This window comes from Micromys minutus, assembly GCF_963924665.1.
Source record: "Micromys minutus genome assembly, chromosome: 2".
NCBI classification, from domain to species: domain Eukaryota; kingdom Metazoa; phylum Chordata; class Mammalia; order Rodentia; family Muridae; genus Micromys; species Micromys minutus.
In genome coordinates this window covers 85460930-85482265 of record NC_137971.1, presented here as the reverse complement: position 1 = coordinate 85482265, position 21336 = coordinate 85460930, and the positions used below count along the sequence as shown (strand labels likewise).

At 45.7% G+C, this 21336-nt stretch overlaps 1 protein-coding gene across 1 annotated transcript in view; it reads right to left on the bottom strand.

Moving 5' to 3' along the window:
- IRAG1 (inositol 1,4,5-triphosphate receptor associated 1) overlaps nucleotides 1-21336 on the bottom strand; it is a gene marked incomplete at its 5' end in the record, with an annotated part of 110936 nt that overhangs the window by 60518 nt on the left and 29082 nt on the right. Inside the window, 2 exon segments of the mRNA XM_080911809.1 lie at nucleotides 902-1002; nucleotides 15165-15313. Of these exon segments, the coding sequence (XP_080767935.1) occupies nucleotides 902-1002; nucleotides 15165-15313 (250 nt within the window).

Genomic DNA, 21336 nt, shown 5'->3' with positions numbered 1-21336 from the left:
CATTCATTTTCTATATCCTCCTTGGTATTCACTCTCCTCTTTTGCCTCTACCCTTAATCAATGGATGAAGAAGCTCACTCTGTCCTATAATAACTTCCCTCTTACACGTGGTGTTGCCTGTCAAATCCAGGCCTTGCACTTTCTAGGCAAGCACTGACCCGTATCCCCAGCCCTGAGGATCATCTTTTAAATTTATTCAAAGTTATATCCAGACAATCTTATCCCAGCTAGATTGATTCAGGGACCCGTGGTAAGGGAAACAGAGGCAGTGACATCCCTGTGATGTGACCCAGTGATCCTCCCAAAGGATGATCTTCCATGAAGGACCTGCTATGGCCATGGCAGGATTCTACAGTTAAAGATCCACATCTTCCAGGCTTCTGTGGAGATGCCTGGGCTGATATTATGAGACTTTTCTATGCTATGATGCCTTGTATTTTTCTTGAAATCTAGCAGTGTGTACAGGGCCAAATCCAAGAGCAAGACCATCATTTTGGAAAGGATAATGGGGAGGAAATCCTAGGTTCTCTTTCCCATTTTGAAAAACTGTTTGATCGTGTGTATTTTTGTTTTTGAGATAAGGTCTCTTATCTCCCAGGGTGGATTTGAACTCCTCTCGTAACCAAGGACGACCTTGTACTTCTGATCCTCCTGCTTTCACTTGAGAGCTGGGGTTACAGGTGTGCCCCACCTTGCCCAGTTTATATGATACTAGAGATCGAACCCAAGGCCTAACCCAACCTTGATGAGAAGTACTCTACCAACTGAGCTGTATCCTCAGCCCTCCTTGACAGCATCTTCATCAACAGAGTGATCCAGAGAAAAAGAAAGGAGAAAGTATGTCTAGAAATGCAACTATTTGATCCCCACAAAGCACTGCTCATCTGCCTGGGCTTCATACCTGTTGACCAGGTTTTTGTCAGTCTCTCCTTCAGGTGAACTGGCATCCCCCGTCAGGATGATTGTGGGAGGGCTGTGGAACGGTCCTGCAGAGGGAGAGTCCTGGTGGTTTCGAGCAAAACACAAATGGAGTTAGGCCTGGGCTAGGGGGAACATGCTGGGCCTGGAACTGCGGCATTTCCAACAGTGTGACTCCCAAGGCCATTGTCACCGGTCCCCAATTCTGTATGTTGGTTTGTCTGTTTCAGCTTCATTAAGATATAATTGAGATGTGGAAATCACATATATTCACGGTGTGATATTTGATGTGAATATAGATTGTGACGTGGCTACAGATAAGTTAATGGATATATTGACTACCTCAGTTTCTCTCTCTCTAGCTATCTATCTCTATCTATCTCTATCTATTTATCTATCATCTATCTATCCATCCATCCATCCATCCATCCATCTATCTATCTATCTATCTATCAATCTATCTCTCCCCCTCCTTTTTCCCTCCCCACCTCTCTCCCTATCACGTGGGTGTATCAAACCCATGCTCTTTACCGCTGAGCCATCTCCCCAGCCCCATGTTTCTTGCTTTTAGAACAGCCCTTTAAAACAGTACTTCTCAGAGCCCATGGTAGAGCTTTAACAAATTTCCAGTATATGTTGATGCTGTAAAGAAGATTTTGCTTTAATTCGTCGGTTCATTGGCACTCTGACACCTTTCCAACACAATCAATAAGAACCAAGTGCTGGGTTCCTACCCAGTTTAAACTGAGTAATAAGAAATCTCGGGTTCCAGTCACTGATAATTGGATACTAGCTCCAAATAGCTCTGAATACCCAAGAAACAACTCACAAACCTTATGAAGCTCAAAAAGAAGGAAGGCTAAAATGTGGAAGGCTCAGTCCTTAGGAAAAGAAAAAGAAATTGTGTACTCATCATATATTATTATGTAACAAATTTCATGAGCTATAATAATATTTTATAAAATAAATTAATTCAAAAGAACGAAATCTCGGGTTCATACATCTATATAGGAACTGTAGTCCAAAAATTCTGGCCTGGCCTGTTTCAATCACTCAGGCTTGGGGACCAACGCTTCTGCTGTGGCCTCTCTGGTGGTTCAGGAGGGCCTGACTTTCTGGAGCACAAGGCATTTAGCTTTGGAATATTTCTGACTCTCTTGTTCTTGTTCACAAGTGACTCTTGCCACAGGAAGGCTAATCAACGCTCCTATAATGTGCGCAGGACTTTGTCTCAACTGAATTTTTGAGCCCTCAAAATTGCCTTTTTGTGCTGGCCTTATTTAGCGCTCTTCTCATATGAATCCTCTGGCAAACGAAAAACTGTATGTTGGCTAAAATTTCATTTTTCTACCCATGTATCGCAGGTTTTCTACCATCTGTGTACTGCAGCTTTCACAAATTTCCAGCACATGCTAGTGCTGAAAAGGAGATTTTATTTTAATTCACTGACACTCTGACTACTTTCCAAATCAGTCAACAAGAAAATTTCAGCTAGAGAAACTTGAAAGCATAAAAATGCCAAGCAATTTGACAAAAGAGATAAAGTGAACACTTCCTCCCTCTAGCGGCCTATGGTTGGCGCTAAGCTAAGCTGTTTGTCCTCATGCCCTGTGGAGCTGTGATCCCCCCTAGGCCTGGCTCTGAGAAGTGCTGGCTTAAAGGGCTGTTCCAAAGCTTCATCCGCTTCACCACAACAAGGGCATAAAAAAGGGAATGAATCATAAGACAGGACGAAGACAAAACACCCATACACATAAAATTAAATTTAAAATAAGGGAGAGGAAAAAAAATGAATTAACTTCTCTCTCCACCTCTCGTTTCCTTTTCTGTCCTTTACTTCACACATCACACACTCCCAACTTCTGCTTGTTTACCTTCCTGCCCAAACCTTCCTTAGCCATCTCTTTATCTCTCCGGGGAGCCATTCATCCATCTACCCAACAATGCATGCATTATTCGTGTCTCTTCCCATCTATCCATCCATCCATCCATCCATCCATCCATCCATCCATCCATCCATCTCTATGGATCTACATAAATGTATGCATTTATTCATTTCTCTTCCCCTGTCTGGTCATTTATCCATATCCCTGTCTCTCCCACACATTCATCCATCCCCCTCTCTAAATATCTTCTTTGTCCATCAATAAATTCATCTCTTTCCCTGGCCATAATTGATTTACCCATTCATACATCTCTTACCCATTCATCAGTTTGTCCATTCCCTTCTGTCTCCCCATAACCATCCATTTATCCATTGATCTCTCCCATTCCGCCCATTCACCTATTCCTCTATTTCCCTATTCATCTATAAATTTATCAGTTCGTCTCTCTTCATTTCTTTCTCTGCTATCCATCCATTCATCCATACCCTGCTCCCTAATCTATCACCAACCTAACCATTTATTTCTCTCTCCTCCATTCACTTATCCCCCACACTCCCTGAAGCTCCTCTTACTCATCATCTGCAGGCTGTCTTAATGCCTGTTTCATATCTGACTTAACACCAGTTTACAAACAAGTGTCATGAGGAAACACCTTTTCTAAAGAGAGAGGGCTGCTATGCTGGGAGTGACAAGATTCTCTTTGTGTTCATGAAGTTTGTGAAAACATACACACTCCTACCCACTACTCTATCCATTTATCCAGCAGACATTTCTGGAATGCCCATAGTGGGTCTATGCCTTGGCTGGGGAGGCAATGGTCATATAAGCAGATCTGAGATGCTTTCTGCTAGGATAGGTTTCGAGTGGAGGACCCGTTCCCTACAAGCTGACACCTATAAAGTCAATGGCCTCTGAGACAATGGGGAAGGGGAGGAGCTGCTTTCTTGTTAGCATTTTCTCTGCCTCCTGGTACTTGCTGGGACCACAGGCACCCTTACTAGGAGAGAGCACAGAGCAGGAGTGACTATCCTGATAGGCAAAAGCCAAGCCAGAATTGATAAGTGCCACACACATAGTCATGGACACATGCATACAACCAAGCTGCTCACAACCCAAAAGGATTGGGGTCAATGAGAGGAAATCCCTCTACTATCCTGGTAGACATTCTAGAATGATCTTCCCTCCTGATATTGAATTCAAAATATGCAAGTCATATAGTAGAAGTGTTCTTTCACTAATTGGCTTACACAATGACTGAGCAGACCAGAAACTTCTAGCTTTCTGCCAAGCTGTATTGTGGGACCATTCCTGAAAAATACAAACTGATTTCTCTTTTACTTCTCTTTTCTTTACTCTAGACTGGAAACATGGAAGTTTAAGAAAGGGTGTAGGTACATTGCCAAGGAGCACTCAGAAGAATTTTGCTAAGCTTAGTACAGAACAAATACTGACCCTTCTCCCACTTGGAACTCCTAATGGAAGGCAGGGCTCCAAAAAGCTTAATTGGTACTAGCAATATATATTATTGAATACCGAACACAGGATGCATTGTATAGAATATAGGCAAACTCCTGGCTTGGGGAATGTAAGAGCTTCAGATTCAAGGGTCACCATATTAGGTCATGATTTTTTCTTACCAGCTATGTGATCTTGAACAAGTAACCTTGTGTCTTGGTGTCTTGATCACCTTGTCTAGATCACAGAGTTTCTGTGAAAATTAGACAGACTGAGTGGAGCTCAGCTTTAAGAGTTTTTGCAGCTCTTCCAGATGACCTAAGTTTAGTTCCCAGACTACTGTCTAACAGTTCACAACTGCCTGTAACTTCAGCTCCAAGGACTCTGATGCCCTCCTATGTTGTCCAAAGGCATTGTGCACAAATACACACACACACACACACACACACACACATACACACACACACAAATAAATTCTTAAAAATTAAACAAAATGATATAGAAATAGTTTCCAAATAAAATACAAGATTCCTAGCTCTATTTAAATTTCAAATGCATGGAGGACAGACCTGGGGATTGTGTCCCAATATGACACAGACCTAACTACTTTCCTTCACCAAATTTTAGCCCCAGAGGGAATGGCAATGTTTAGTATGTCCTTCACAGCCGAGTTTAGCACTTTGGAATTTGATTTCTAGGAAACTAATGTTCTTGAACTTGGGTCTGGTTGACAATGTAGAGCTAAATTGGGTGTTCATTAAGGCATCAGATTGGTCCTTCTGGTAACAGAGCCAACATGCACATCACGCCACTACCACCACCCAAGACATTTGGTCACCAAAGTTCTGTCAGTCATCCTTACCTGGTTCCACTCCTCTCTCAACTCCTTCTCAAACAAGAGATGCCCCATGTGGGGTACAAACATAAAGGAAAACTCCTCAGACCTCTTGCACTTTGTCATTGTTTCAAGCCCTCATGGTTTATCATTCCACCCATCAATTCCGCAGGTTACTCAGCAACACATTAGGGGTAATGTGATGGCTTGAATATGCCTGGTCCAGGGAGTGGCACTATTAGAAGGTGTGGTCCTGTTGAAGTAGGCATGCTAATATGGGTGTGGGTTTTAAGATCCTCATCCTAGCTGCCTGGAAGCCAGTATTCTGCTAGCAGCCTTTAGATGAAGATGTAGAACTCTCAGCTCCTCCTGCACCATGCCTGCCTGGACGCTGCCATGTTCCAACCTTGATGATAATGGACTGAACCTCTGAACTTGTAAGCCAGCCCCAATTAAATGTTGTCCTTATCAGAACTGCTTTGGTCATGGTGTCTGTTCACAACAGTAAAACTCTATCTAAGACAGGTAATAATCTCTGCTCTCCTCCGATAATCATGAAAGGAAAACAAGAAGATGGAAAATCACTCTGTTGAATATTACTTTGCCCCAGGGCCACACCAGACACTGAAAGACATACCTTCCCACGGTGCCACAATGCTTCTCCATTTGTCACTTTGTCTTTGTTGACACCTCCCCTGGTTTCTGATGTCCTCCAGACAATCTTCTCTTAGCCCACCCCCCATGCTGCATACTTCCTCATGGGGATGTCTCTTCCTCCAAGAAGCCCCAATCCAGAATGAGCACAATACACAGCAGGAGGGAAGCAGGCTCAGGTAGCACTGCTTTGGGCTCTTGTCCCTCTTCCTGGTCTATGGACCCAGCCACCACGGGAGTCCAACTCTCTCCTCTGGGGATCAGCCAAGCTCTGTGGAGCTGTGCCACCACCAGCAAGCTCACTCCGATCACAAGCAGCAGGTCACATTTCATTTCCCTCTAATAAGTCTTACAGAGACATTTACATGTTTATGTCACTCATAAATTCCCAAGGGCTCATGATAGTTTCCTATGCTCCTGAGCACAGCAATAAATAAACGATGTCAGAGTTGGGAATATGAGCTTCAAATCCTCAATATCACATGACTAGGTCTGGGCTAGGACTTTTTTGAAACAGCTCCAGGCCTAGCCCAGGCAAGTGTGGGGAGTATGGTTGCTGTGACGGCCTTGGGTAACAGTGAGACAGGGACCTTACTACGTGTGTGTGAACAGGAGAGAAACTAAATGGACCTACAATGAAACCTCATCTGGATGACCCCTGGGGAGATATTTCATTGCTCTGTTCTTGGTGTTTATAAACATCAAATGAAGCTAATACTCCCCTAGACTGGCTTTTAAGATAAACACAGATAAAGCAGTAAGAATGATGGCGGGGGAGGGTGGAAGGAGGATCCACATTGTTTGACCATATCCGCAGTCTATCTGTTACAGCCTGGAAGGCAGGCAGGGACTCCCTTGGGAGGGGAATTTGTACTCTTAAGACAAAATAACATTCTCAGGGACTCGCAAGTAAATGATCTTTCCAGTGTCAAGTCCCGAGACCATGGGAGAGAGGTAAGGGTTTCTGTTGGGCATGTAGCTCCTCCCCCTGCAACCCTGTCAGTCGCTGCCTATTGTGTGCGTCCATCCTGGCTCTGTCGGTCTCTGTCAGTGTCCATCCAGTTCCCAGGAGGCATAGATCCATAGTCATCAGACTTCCCTGCTCTCTTTAGCCCTGGACTTACTGCCAGGCTAACACTGTAGATCAGTACACAACGGGTATTGACCATGCTTTGACCATGCTCTGTAAAGTGCTGCTCAGACAGACAGACAGACAGACAGTCTTGCATCCTGCCTCATCTGTCCTGCCTTCTAGATGCTATTCCTTTTTCCATGTCTTCTTCCCTTCAATCTAAACATCCAACTACACAAAAGGTCACATGATCACCCATCCACCCATCCATCCACCCAGTCCTCCTCAATCTATCCATGCATTATCCATCTATACATTCAATCATCCAGCCAGAATCCATCTTCATTCCTTCTTTCCTTACTTCTTTGTCTCCCTTTTTTCCTTTCTTCCTCCCTTCCTTCCTTTCTTTCTTTCATTCTTTTCTTCCTTTCTACTTTCCTTCCATCTTAATCTTTCTTCCCTAAGATCCTACCATACTCTAGATCTGTGCTAAGAGCAGAAATACATGTGCAAAAGATTGACTCCTGACCTCAGGTTGCTCACGTACCGTTTAAGGAGAGACAGAAACAGGACCAGCCACTCCACTGTTCACAATGGGAATTGAAGATGGGCCATCATGATATGCATTCCTGGTTGTAATCACCATTTCTAAAATGCATTTACTTTAACTGAAGCACTCCTACAGCTTGTCTTGTAGCTTTTGTGCTGTGACAGTTCTCTTGACTCTTCTTTCCCAAGTCCCCTCACCCTAGAATACGAAATGTCAGTACCTGTTCCCTACACCTGAGGCCACTGGTACTCAGTATAGTGTCTTTACTGGCAAGAGGAGGCAAAGAAGACAGGATAATATATGCAAGGAATCTTCAGTTTAAATCTACACTTAATTGTGACATGTCTATATGACCTTTGACAAATATATAATATCTTGGTTCCACTACCTTCATCTATAATAAGGAGAAGATGATAATGTCTAGCTTGGATCAATGAATAGCAGATACCAACAATTGCCACCATAACCTCCTATACTAGATCCTAATGCCTTATTTAAACTTTTGTGAAGGTATTTTATTTTAGATCCTACCTGAGACCATCTTAAAAGGATGTGATGATATAAGTAGACACTGTGGTTCAAATATAAAATGTCTCCCACAGACTCACAGTTTGAAATCTAGGTCCCCCACGGATGTACTGATTTGGTAGATATTGCAAACTTTAGGGGAGTGGAGATTAACTGGATAAAATTAGGTTAGCTCACCAATGCCTAGAAGAATCTATCTTGTCACCACCCTTTTCCTAATGAGCTTTCTGTTTCCTGTCCATCAAGGGATGAATGGCCTTGCTCCACCACATTCTCCCTGCTGTGATGTTCTCCCTCACTCTGAGCCCAGGAATAACAGAAACAATAGATCACGTCTAAAACTGTGGCATGAAGAGGAATAATTTCTAAGTTGGTCTCGGGTATTTTAGCTACGGAAGGCAAATTATGGCAGTGAGACATCTCAAAGAAGATGATGCTGACATCTTAGGTGAAGGGTATAGGTACTTCCTTTCAGTTCTAGAGGTAGACATCTACATGACTCACCTGGGTGTTCGTGCTATAAACTAACAATACCACCTCCTGGTATTGTGAAACTACCTGTGCTGAGGACATACAACAGTGCTGGCTTGCAAGAAAATAGGATGAGGATTCTCACTGGATGATTGTGGAAAGGCATCTCTGCTCCAGCGGGTCCTTAGAAGATTATAAGTAATATATATGGATCGATAATTTCATCTCCATCTCATTCTGATTGGGGACTGATTGGTTATTTAAATCTTGTAATAGTATTAATTATCACCCTGATATAATTGAGGATCATTTGGAATCACCCAAAATTTAGGTCCAGGTACTCTTCTGTGCTCCTTACACCTATATGTCTGGGACCCAGAAGTATTCTCTGTCTTTTATGAAACTTTCTGGCTGCTTAGGGGGGTGTTACTTTGTCATCTCATCTTACAAGAGAACAGACCAATGTGAAGGGCTAAGAGCTCTAACTGTCTGATGGTAAGGACTACATTGATACCACGGGGGGGGGGGGGGAGGCAGAGAGAGAGAGAAATTCTGATGATCCTATGGTGGACCTTACTAGGGTCTCCAATTTTGATCCCAAGAAGAGGAGCCTTGTCGCTTTAAGACCAGAGCCCCACTAATCTCCACGAAAGGATCACCTCCTTAGAGACTACAAAAAGTTATATTTGTCACTAGTGTCCCAAACAAAAGTAGCTTAAAGAAGGAAGAGTTGAGTGATCCATGGCTTGAGTGTTCAGCCCATCATGGTGGAGAAGGCAGAGTGGCAGGAGTGTTCGGTGACTGGTCATACTGTGTCTATAGTCAGGAAGCAGAGAGCAATGGATGCTGGTGCTACGCTCAACTTCTCCTTGATTCATTCTGGGAGCCCAGCCCGTGGGATGGTGCTGCCTACATTGAAATGCATCTCCTGCATCAGTTAAACTCTCTCTCTCTCTCTGGAAACACCTCACAGACACTCCCAGAAGTATGTTTCCTAGGGGCCTCTAAATCCCAACAAGTTGGTCCCAACAGGTTGACCATCACAGGGCCACACACAGAGGGCTGCTTCTCCAGAGCCTATCTCAACCTCATCTCAATTATTTAAAAACTGGGGAGGAAAGGAAGGTAATGTTCCCGGAACAGTTGATCTTCAGTCACAAACTGAACTGCTGTGTGACTAGTCAGCAAAGTCTGTTGGCAGCATCAAAACCCAAAGCACACAACAGATACTTTGGAAGAGCTGGCGTGCCTCAAGGCTGTGGCCTAAGCTAGGTTTAGTTTGACAGAGTGTTTTGGGAAGCCAGTGAGCCACATTGTGCTATTTCATCATCTGGCTAAAAGGAGAATGAAGTCAGCTAATATCTCGTAAAGGTTTTTGACCTGAGCTTGTGCGCCTGAGGAACAGTTGTAGAAAGAACTTTGGTAAGACCCTCTGTTACAAGCTGCAGTGCACTAAACGTTAAATCTGTTACTTTGGATGCCCGGGGAACCCTCTTCTGCCATTGAACTTACATAGTGCTATGTAGGATACTGTGGGGAAAAACACACCAACCATCTTACCTAGTAATGGACCCTGCATGCTACAATACTGACCTGCCTGGCAAGAAGTGCCCACTGGTGCAGTCTTGGCATAGTGATCATGACGGTAACAATCCTTTCTGGTTGGATGTGAGCCCTGATCTCCGGGATGAATTGTATGTTTGGTACTATAAACCTGATCAAAAGTCCACGACTTAGGGAGATTGGTGGAAGCTACTGTTGTTTTGCTAAATGGTCATACTGTCTAACTGCCTTCTAGATATGCATATGTGTGTTCCTAGATTTGTGCTGCTCTCAATTTTACAGAGGAGCTCCTTTTCTCAGTGGTACAGTGGGTAGTAATTAATACAGAGACTCATGATTGGTGAAGGTGCTGAATATTAATTAGCAACTGTGAGTGCTCAGCTTTATCATCTTATCAACCTCCCCCCTCCCAGGGCCCAGGGAGCATCTCAGAAGAGGGGACAAAAATAAAGTAGGACTCAGTAGGTGGAAAGGGGCACTACAAAATGCTAGCCTTTAGCATGGCGTGGTTGTTGAATACACCAGCTCCCAGCAACTGTGCTTACCTGCACAAGACCTTCATAAGATCAAACCAGTCAAAATTCCCACATAGACTCCCATACCTTTAGCAGAGGAACTATTGGCAGTTGGTAGCTATGGGAGAGGAAGAGTCACTCTCCATCTGGAAAGCAACTGCTAGTAGGTTGGCCATGTCTTCTTGTGCACATGGAATAAGTATCCCTAAGTGGACTCGAGTAGCCATTAATAACAAAAGGGGACAAGAGATTGGGAGGAAGATAGGTGGGCACTGTGGAGAATTGAAGGAGGGAGTGGTGAGTGGGTAAAATCAAAATACATTGTATAAATGTAGGAAATTTTCTGAAGAGTAATTTTTTTAGTCTAAAGCTAAATGTAATATTAATACAGTTGAATAGTTTTTGGTGCCTGGATGCCTATTATTATCAAGGGCTTTGTGTGAAGGGATGTAGAAGACAGAGATGGAGTGGTGAATGCCGGCGCTGACAACAGGAAAGATGCTCTGTCCATGAGTTCTAACAACCTGTTCCTAGAGACTTCTAGAAGCCCCCAAAGGATAAAAGAACTTGGACGAGTAGAACCCAGAGTCTTACTGATATGAGCCCCTGCACCCCAAGTGTGCCAAGTGTGACAGGATGCATGCTGTCCCAATGAGTCAGCTTCCTAGGTGGTTTCTGGTCACAGCTCAGGAGACCAGTGACAGCTTGGTGACATTGCATCTGGGGTCTATAGCTACACAGTGAAGAAGGGACAGGCCCACATGCATTCTCTATGATTTCTGCTCTGGGTCCCTGCCTGACTTCCCTCAGTTAATGTGCTGATACTTGGAAGTGTAACATAAAATAAACCCTTTCCTCCCTGGGCTACTTTTTAATGTTTATCACAGCAACAAAAAGCAAATTAAGACATAGTGATCTGAGATCCTTCCAGCTGACAGCCTGTCATTCTGTGGCCCCTAAAGGTCCTGACAGCTTCAGTTCAGTCAGTGCTCTGAGTATAATCTCTGTGTCCTTGCTTGGGCCTGGGCCCCAGAGAATTCATGCTGCTGAGAAAACACTGCAGAGTCATTCATTGCTTCGCTGTAAGGATGGTTAGTGGTTCCAGTGAGCAGTTGCTGTAAAGAGAACAATCTAGCTCTCCCACCTCAGGGGTTTGCTGAGGGCTCAGCTAGCACTCAGGCTAGTGGTGGGAAAAGGAGGCTTGGGACTGGAGTATTCAAAACTAGGGCTGGACCCCAGGGAGCTATAAACTTGGAAGGATGCTCTGTTCCTTGCCTGTTTTACAGAGTGGGAATTTACACAAAACGGGGACTTCCGGCTGAACCCTGGCCAGCCTTGCTTTCCTGGCTGCCTGGCTTCTGTTCTCCCAGGGAGTCAGGCTTCTCTGTCCCTGGAGGCTCCAGCTAGCTTGGGAGATCAGAACCTCCCCTGTGGCTATGCTGCCTCAGGAGCCCAGTCTGGGCAGAGGTTCTTTAAGAACCGTGCCTATCTGGCTTCCGGAGAACTCAGAGAGGCCCAGAGCCGGGTAGCAAGACCAGAAAGTAAAAGAATGAGACTCTCACGTGGACCTTGAATCTCTGTGTAAGGGTCTAAACTGCCTCATGGCTGAGCTGAGCAGGCTGAACAAAAGTGGCAACAGCTAATGCTTGTTCAAAGTAGCACAGAGGGAACGACAGGGATGAGAAATCTAACAGACTTGGCTTCCAGATCCTAGAGGAGCTGGGATTCAAGGCCAATGTTATCAGACTCCAGAGATCATAGTCTTAAACTCTGTTCTCTGTCTTCTCTGAGGGACCTGGGTCTCCTGGATCCCAGTTGGCTTGAGTCCCTCAAGCATCCTCCCCCAGGTTCATTGCTGTCTCCGCCATTGCAACTTACAAAACTTTTCAGAATAGCTTCAGATTCCTACAAGCCCAGAGATCACAGCACTCGAAAAGCCTTCAGAGAAGTTCAGAACCCCCCTCATTATTCTGTGAATATTTGTTCTGGCTCCAGCTCACAGATAGGCCGTAGCTTGTGGGGAACTGGCATTCAGGGTTCCCTACTGGGCAATCAAAGGTCTTACCATTGACTCTACAGCTGTCTCATGGGTTCCTCCCAATGAGGAACCTCTAAGAAGCTTCACCCAGGCCCTGGCCCACATGCAGCTGGACTAACACGCAGCTAACAGCTGTAACAAGCAGAGTGGCTTAATATGGTCTGAAAATATTTTTTAAAGTGTGTGTGGGGGCTGGGTTTATTGTGTGTAGGTCAAAAGAGGGCATCAGAAATAGAAGCAGGAGTTGCCGGCAGTTCTGGGTGGGTGCTAAGAACTGAACTCAGGTCCTCTACAAGAGCAACACCTCTCTTAAATGCTGAGAGCTACAGATGTAGACTCTGCCTATTCTTCATCTAGGGATGAGGCTGTATCTTTGCTAATCTTTTATTATACTCACTTTTGGAGTGTATTATTTGTAGGAGGCACAAAGCTCTCAGTGTTCACGGACAGGGAAGCTGGAATGTCAAACACACAAGGTTGTTCTTTCTAAAGAACACAAGGCTGGGAGCAGATGTGGTTAACAGTCTGTGCTATATGTATGACCGAGACCACACTGGGATCTCCTCCTATCGAAAGCTTGTTTTTCTCAATCTATAGAACCCATTTATGGTGTCACGTGTACTTCACAAAGAGTTTTTAGTCACGTCTGAACTTTATTTAGCTTTGTTTGTGCTTTATTGTACACACGGGATTGAGTTAATTATCACTAAGAAAGTTTTCACCAAATTGTGCTGTGCTTAAGCATGCCTAGAATAAACCATTCCAAGTCCGACTCCAAAGTTTGAACCAACATGGCTACTTAGGTTCACCTGAACTACCATCTTGCCTCCCACAGATGGGTATTCTGCTGGCTGCAGTGGCCAAAAAAACCCACATTCATTGTTGGGTTAACTGGGGAAATTGCCCAAGGTCTGGAATCCCGGTTTTGCATAAGAATGTGAGCTTAGTGTGGCACCATTGTTAGTAAAGGTACCAAAAGGGTCAGAGAGGGAAGGACACGGAAGTGACAGGGTTGAAGAAAGCCAGATTGGGGCAGCCACACTTGAATCTGCTCACCAGTGTCTGCCTTCTGCTGTCACCCCCTTTTCCTTCCCCCGAGCCCCTGGCCCTCAGGTGCTTTGAGGGTTGCTAGGGAACAGCACCCACTATGGTTCAAGATGCCCCAGGATGGTTGTGGCGCTTTCCCTAGAACCTTGAACTATGGTCTGCAGATAAAAACAGGAGTTTAGCTCGTTCTTTCAATGTTTAAGGAAAAGACACACTCCCCACACACACCCCTAAACTGCCAGGTTCATATCTCAAACTCATGAACCTGGAATGTGAAGATACGAGGAACAATTAACTTCTAACTGATTGCTTAGTCCTCTCTGTTACAATTATGTAAGAAAGTAAATGTCGTCACGGCATAAAAACCTTCACTAAGAAAAAATGACACTCACTCACACGCTCTTCTCTTGCTTAGCAAGCCTGTTTCATCTGGTGCTGGTCAGTGTGGGACCATGGTTGGATGCAAGAGGCTAGCACAAATTCAGTGCAAACCAACTATAAAGCTCAAGTCAAAGTTAATAATGTCGGTGACCTTCAGAAGCAAGGCCTTTCATCCGAGAGGATCTGATGGAGCTGGGCCAGTGACCAGATAAAGAAAATATGATCGTGATGGGAAGATAGGTTCTTCGGAAGGGAATGACTTCAGTACTTGGGGAAATGGGTATAGCCTTACACTTCAAACATTCTCTTGATGGTGTTGCTATAAGACAAGATGTAAAGAATGAGAGGTCGTGCGATCGCGTTGTTTGGTTGACAGAAAAAATAAGCAGAGGCTAGAGAGATGGTTCAATCAGAAAGTCCCTGTTGTGCAACCATGAGAAACTTGAGTTTGTCTCTTTTAGTACTCACATTAAAAAAAAGGGAAAGGGTAGTGTGAGGAACAGTCAGGAAGACCCCCAGGAATTTCTGGCCAGCCAGTCTTATTAAATTCAAATTGAGCTTCAGGTTCAATTTGAAAATTAACATAATCTATTCTTTATGATACGCATGTAGCTAAAAATGGCTTAATCTCACGTGCAAAACAAAGCCTCGATGATACCTTCTTTGCTGTTATTTGTCTGGTTTTATGTTTGTGTTTTTGTTTTTGAGCTAGGTTCTCAGTCTGTAGCCTAAGCTAGTCTGGAACTCACTGTGATCCGCTATGTCAGTTTCTTGAAGGCTGGAACTACAGGACTGCCTCCTTGAGGGTGCTCTTAATGAACATTTTAAAAATCATTTTTATTCCATCATCAATGTTTACCAAAACCCTTTCCTATCCTTTACTATGAACTTTTGGTATTCATTTTAAGCAGATTGTTTCAGAGCAGCCTTTGGCTGTCTGCCACTCTGTCTTTTCTATATCTTTCTCAGGTGTAGGAGGGAGCATTTTGGGACAAGGTGATTTGACTTCTCATGGAGCCTTAGTCATTTACTCTCTAGATGGTTTTACACTCGGGATTCATGGCACCCTGGCCACTTAAATGAACTCAGGGTAGTATATTCTTCAGAGTAAAAACCACACATCTTTCCCAGACACCCACTGCAGTCTACACTGACCACCCACTGTGGCCAGTTTGAGAAGCTGTGGTCTCAGCCCAGAATACTTAGCTTGGCCTCCACTCAGGCTAGCCATGGGCAGGAAGGGGCACTTACTTGGGTCTGGGCTGCCTGTGGCTCTCCGGGGGGCTCCTCATCCTCAGGAATGTGGGGCATGGCAGCCGCCTGGTTGGAGTGGCTATGCGTGCCTGGAACCTCTGCTGTGTCAACCCCAAAGATGCTCCAAGAGGCTTGGGCTCCGAAGGCTGGGGAGATGCCAAAAGGACAAGTCAAACTCCTTCCCATCCCTGCCCCAAGCTGAGTTCCATTTCCAGGATCCAAGAGCCATAGATCAGCTGTTTGGTTTTGCATCAGCACCGGAGGTCAGGCGAGGCGAGGCTGGGAGCAGGCATTGGGAATTGCACTGCCTCCTGTTCTCTGGCTTTGTTTATACGGGCAGAGGTGACCTTTTGCATCTAATTTGGTCCTTACAGTAAACACAGCTATTCCAGAAGAGAAACATTTCAGCTCCTCAAAGCTATAGCTAGGAGAAGACAATTTGTTGAGGCCGGATACCATCTACTGGGCTACTTCTGGCTGCATGACTTCCATTACCAAATCGACTCCCTGTGATGACCTTTGATGTAGGTCGGCATCAACAGTCCCACTCTATAGATGAAGGAAGAGCCTGTCAGGTTGGAAGCCACTTGTCCTGAGTCACATAGAAAACTACTTGTTTGTACCCAAGTCTCCCTGATAGGGGGCCTATACCATACAGCCTTTCCTGTGGCCTCCCTCCTTCTCATGGGAGAACGAAGAACAATGCCACAACTGAGTAAGCACTGTTTCACATGTCCTGGGTGAGTGTCTGCTGAGTGGTGGAGCCTATAGGAAAAGCCAGAAGGCTCTGCTGGTTCCCATGGCATCCTCTCTGTTCCCCAGACCAGAGTGCTGCAATCCAGGTTGATATCTGGCATTGGCCACAGCACACAGCACTCCCTGGCTCTCTGAGGTAGGAAAGGTGTCTGATTCATTATGAATATTCTAAATATTCACTTAAAATGATGGTTTCTTTGTGTCTAAAGAATTGGAGACAGACCAGGAGCTGTCAAAAGCGGGGTAGGGGCATCTTGGCTTTTGCATTTATTCTAATGGGTAGCCCAAGCAGAGTTGAAGCATTTGGGGTGACCCCTACTGGCCATCTTGAAAATATCACCTAAACTAAGGTATTCATGGACTGAATTCCCTTCCTTCCTTCCTTCCTTCCTTTCTTCCTTCCTTCCTTCCTTTCTTTCCTTCTTCCTTTCTTTTTTCTCTTTCTCTCTTTCCTTCTTTCTTTCTTTCTCTCTCTCTTTCTTTCTTAATAGTTTAAGACAGAGTTTGACATAGCTTTGAGAGCTTGACTACTCAAACTAGCTGAACTGACTGATTCCCCTTTCTCCACCTCCCAAGTGCTAGGATTCTAGGAATGTGCCACCATGCCTGGCTGAATCATTCTTTCTCCACAAACAAACTTTGTATCAGGTCTGTGCCCGTGTCGTGACATAGAGGGTAGGGTCCCAAGTCCAGTGTTGGAAGGCAACCAAAAAGCTGATTGGCATAAACACTTCAAACAAGGAGTTATGAGACCTCAAGCAAGAGTCTCTAACTATACAGGCTGAAAACATGAGATGTGGTTTTAGGGATGATGGCTCTAAGTTATGAGGGGAGTTTGAGCTGAGCCATAACACAGAAATAAGAATGGAATCTATCCATTTGCAGAATAGCCCCAGGGCTGAGCAGAGGAGATGAGCTGGCAGAGAAGAAGCTATGCTGGGCTGGGCTCCAAACAGAGTTATACTGACTCTACAGACCAAAGCCTGTGACCAGGACTACAGTGTCCTCCACCCTCAAAGGCTGCTGAATGAAAGAACTGAACATCAAGTTCCCTAAAAGACGAGTTCTTTAAATAATTTCATCATCTCTACTTAGACGTCAGCAGCAGCAGCAGTGGCATCAGGAGCATGTGGGGGAATCGAGGGAAACAAGCCGGCTCACCTTCCCAGGTCACCTCACTGCCTCATCCCTGCAAGTCAACCTATCTTAATAGGGACAGTTTCCAAAGTGCAGGAGGCAGCCATCCCACTTCCTGTTCAGTCTTAATCTACACAGAGCATTCTGTGCACTGAGGATTCAGACGAGCAAGACCATGTTCAGAAAAGAGAGAGAACAATCTATGAGGGCAAGAATTTGTGTTTAAGAGCTCAAAATGTTAGCCTGGGACAGAGAAGCCAAAAGGGGGGGAGCAATCTCTTCTTAGATAACAAAAAGGTGGCCCTGAGGTCCCCAGAGAGCAGGTGTATGACCAGGACTCAACAGCCAAGCAAAAAGGCAAAGGGAACTTATAGTGGCCAGAGCCAGTTAAAGATGAACCAGATCGCAATTTCAGGATCAAGAGTTTGCTGTTGCCTGGAGACTTTCAATATTGGCTGGCTCCAGGGGTCACAGGAATTCCAACCACCACCATGGCTTTTTCCTACTCTGAAGTTCAGGCTCTATCTAGACACAACGAGCCACAAGGTTCTCCCAGCCCAGGGTTCATTCAGAGATCCTAGGATTATAAAGCCATATCCAGAAATATCCCATTCCCTAATCCTCCTCTTCCCTCTCTTGAAGACGGACCTCTGCCAGTCCCAGGCCAGACAAAAACAAAGTGTCATGAATGAGGGTCATACACACCATGGTGGGTGAGACAGGATGGAGGCTGGCTGCAGTCCCACAGGTGAACAAGATGGAGCCAGTGAGGCTCTATAGGAACCCCTGCAGCTCGGCTGTGGGCCATCTCATGCTGCTCAGGTTCCATGTGCTTTCCCACCCATTATTATAAACTCACTGCTTAAAATAGCCAGGCTAAAAACCCAATCCGGCCCCCGGGGTGACGTCTGGGGGGTCTGCGGGGACTAACGGGCATGTGGACCTCATATCCTTCATAGCACAGCTTGGAATACAGCCTCCAGGAAGCCATGGTCCGGAGTGCCAGCCCATAAAAGGAGAGAACACTGAGTCATGCTTGTCTCCCTGCTTCCCTTTCAAAGCACTTCCAAATATTTCCTGAGGCTCCTCTCCCGCCAGGTCAGGTTACGCGAGTCACGCCAAGAACCAATCAGCCCCTTGGATTCTATTCATCTGGCTTCTTACCAACCGTTAAATAGAGCCTGGTCCGTTTTTACAGGGAAGAAAGCTGAGGTGTAGAGGGGAGAAACAAACAAGACAGGGTTCAGATACCTTTGTGCCTAAGGCAAAAAACTTCCCAAGAGCCTCTGCTGGGATAATCATCTAATCATTTGTGTAAGTGAAGGGGCTAGAGGTCCCTAAATCATCCTTAGATATCTTACTTGCTTCATGAAAGAAAGCAAAATAATGTGCCTTTAACATCTAGACACCAGTTTCCCTACAGGGTATCCACAGTCCTGTGTGCTTGTTTATTTAGCTTTGTTTATGCGTAGTGCTAGAAACTGAACCCAAGGCGTTGAACATGCTAAGCAAACGCCAGCCTCACACTCATAGTCAGGAGCAGGAGCTCATGACACTTTTCTGAAGTGACCTTCTCCCCTGACTGAGCTATACCTCAGCCCTGTCCTGTAAGTTTTATTACTTTCATTTAATATAATAAAGCACTGAGAGAGACAGTCAGCAAGTCCATGTAGCCAGTAAGTCTGAGCCCAAAAGGCATCATCTTCTCTCTTACCCAGGGGACAGCCAAAAAGCCTTGTGCAGGACCCCCCTCCAGGAGAGAGAACTGGGGTGTAAGCTCCCAGAGCCGGGGAGAGGAAGTAACACAGAACCTTTGGTTGCCAGGCGAAGTGCCTTCTAGGAGTAAAGGAAGGGGCCCAGCTTTGGGAGACGGCTCAATAGGTAAAGTGCTTGCCACACAAGTATAAGGACCTGAGTTCAAATCTCCAGAGTCCATATAACACTGCATGTGACAGCAGATCCTGTTGCTTCTAAGGAAAGATACGGGAAGAGGACAGGAAAATTCAAGAAGCTAGTAGAGAAGACAAAACCATCATTTGAGGTTGTCCTCTGACCTCCAAATGTGAGCTTGCCCACACAGGCACTTGCCCAGAGAAGGTCCACAGCTTGAGGTTACATGTCTGTAAGATGTGGTGTAACAATGTTTCATTCACTGTGTACTTCACCTCTTACTCTGTCCAGACGCTTCTCAGTGCCAGGAAGCCTCACACTAAGGTCAAAAGCATAGGCTCTGTCCCAAAAAGAGCTGCCTTAGAACCCTAAGGGCTGTTGGGGGACAGGCAGTGGGGGAAGGCAGGAGGGCTCTGACAATGCAGGCCACACTTTATTCCCAGCAGCCATCATGGGCTTCCTGTGTTCACTGTCCTGGGAAACTTGAAGTATCTAGGGTAGATTTCGTAAATTTGGCCCACCTGGTAGGTCCCGATGGCTTGCCATACCTCAGCAAGCACCAGGCTATCTTCAGGAGTCAGGGGAGACCGGAACAGTATTTACAGAAATAACCTCAGTGTTCTCAGACTTCCTAGCAGGTGGCAGTGGACATTCTCACACTGGTGACACGTTTAGTCCCCTTTGGCAGATGACAGAGGCCTGCAGACATCACCCCGGAATGGCAGTGGCAGGCGTGCCCAGAATATTGCCTGACTCTGCAGCTCCCTGTGGGGCCAAGCCTGCTGGCCTCTCTCAGAGCCTTGTGACCTGTCCAGAAAAGATCAAACCCCTCACTGGAAGCCGCAGTGTCCCAGGAGCATGGTGTGCGTGCTGTGTGGCTCTAACTAACTCTGTTCATCTAGAAGGGCTAAAAGATCCTTGTGGGAAGCAAGGGGTTAAGCAAGCCCCATGGACCTCGCTGGGGGTGACTCAGGCTTCTCAGAAGGGAGGGTTCTGTTCTTCCAGCTTGGGAGTTTTTGCTTTCATTTAGCATTCAAAGAATGTGAGTGTGATTAGGTTGCTATTAATATCTAGCCTAGCTTCTCTGGACAAAGGGATGAGGCAGGAGACTGCTTGAGGTAACTGTACACACCATCTCTCTCAGCCCCTCTACAAATTCAGAGAGGCAGGAGGCTGCTTCCCATTCCCAGTTTTGCAGATGGGGAGCTAAAGCTGAGGGTAGGGGAGGAATTTGACCAAGGCCACATCTACGGAAGGTCAGCTTCAGGAAAGGACTGTGAGCCCCTGCTCCGGGGGGATGAGGGAGGCTAGCTGAGGGAGAAGACAAGCCAGTAAGAGAGCAGAGTCTCTAGTCCCCCGCTTCTACTCATGGTCTCACTCACAGAAGAAAGGATCCTCATTCTTGTCCTGTACCCTGAGTGACCTGGGTGTTCCTCCTGAACACTGTGAAAGGATCCAAGAACTTGGCAGATACAGTTGCAAGAGCTCGGCAGATACAGTTGCAGCTCTCCTAGCTCTACCTGGCTGGGTTACTATACCTTGGCCTCCCTTTCCTTATTTGTAAAAAGACAGTGATGTCGTATACCTTTTAGGATTGGTGTAAGAGTTTGAGTAGTAAACTCCTTCGACATGCAGACATAACATACTTTCTGGAACTTTCCATGCCTGCTCTGAATAGCCATCTGAGTTCTCCCAGCTGCAGTCACCAAAACCTGAGCAAAGCCCCAAAATTTTGGTGCTTATCCCAGTGGCTCAGAATGCTGCAGGGTGCTTTGCCTGGCCAGAGCTTTGTCCCTGTATACACCAGTAGATAAATGAGCATTAGACATGACAGAAACTGTGAGGTCTAGAACCACTGGCAATACCCACATTTCTACTGGTAGAAAGCCGGGAAGATAGCAGAAGGTCTGAAAGGCATTCAGCAAACATATTACTGAGCTAAGGAAGAGGGTCCAAGGTTGGGAGTATCCTGGTTTGTGATGTCATCAGTCCCAGACTGTGCCATGGCTAATTTTGGATCTGTACTGGAGTCGGACCCAGGTGTATACCATTAGTTCTGGCTCTGCTTAGTTCCCAGTTATTTCTGCCACCTCTGTGGTGATGGAGAGTCCCAAAGGTTTCCCTGCACAAGGACAGGTGACCCCCACCTCCAAGAGGAGGCTTTCCACAGTGACTGGCCACACTCACACTTGGGTTGTCTGGACAAATGAATACAAGAATGAAGATTTATACCATCTGTCTGGCAATGGGCTCCCAGGCTTTCTCCTGAAAGCATATTTGAGTTGCTGGGAAGAGTAGGGAGTAAGGAAGGATGGAGAAGGTAGAAATGGGGATGTGGATGACCAGAAGGCATTTCCCTTAGCACCAACCACCCCTGTAGTCTGTA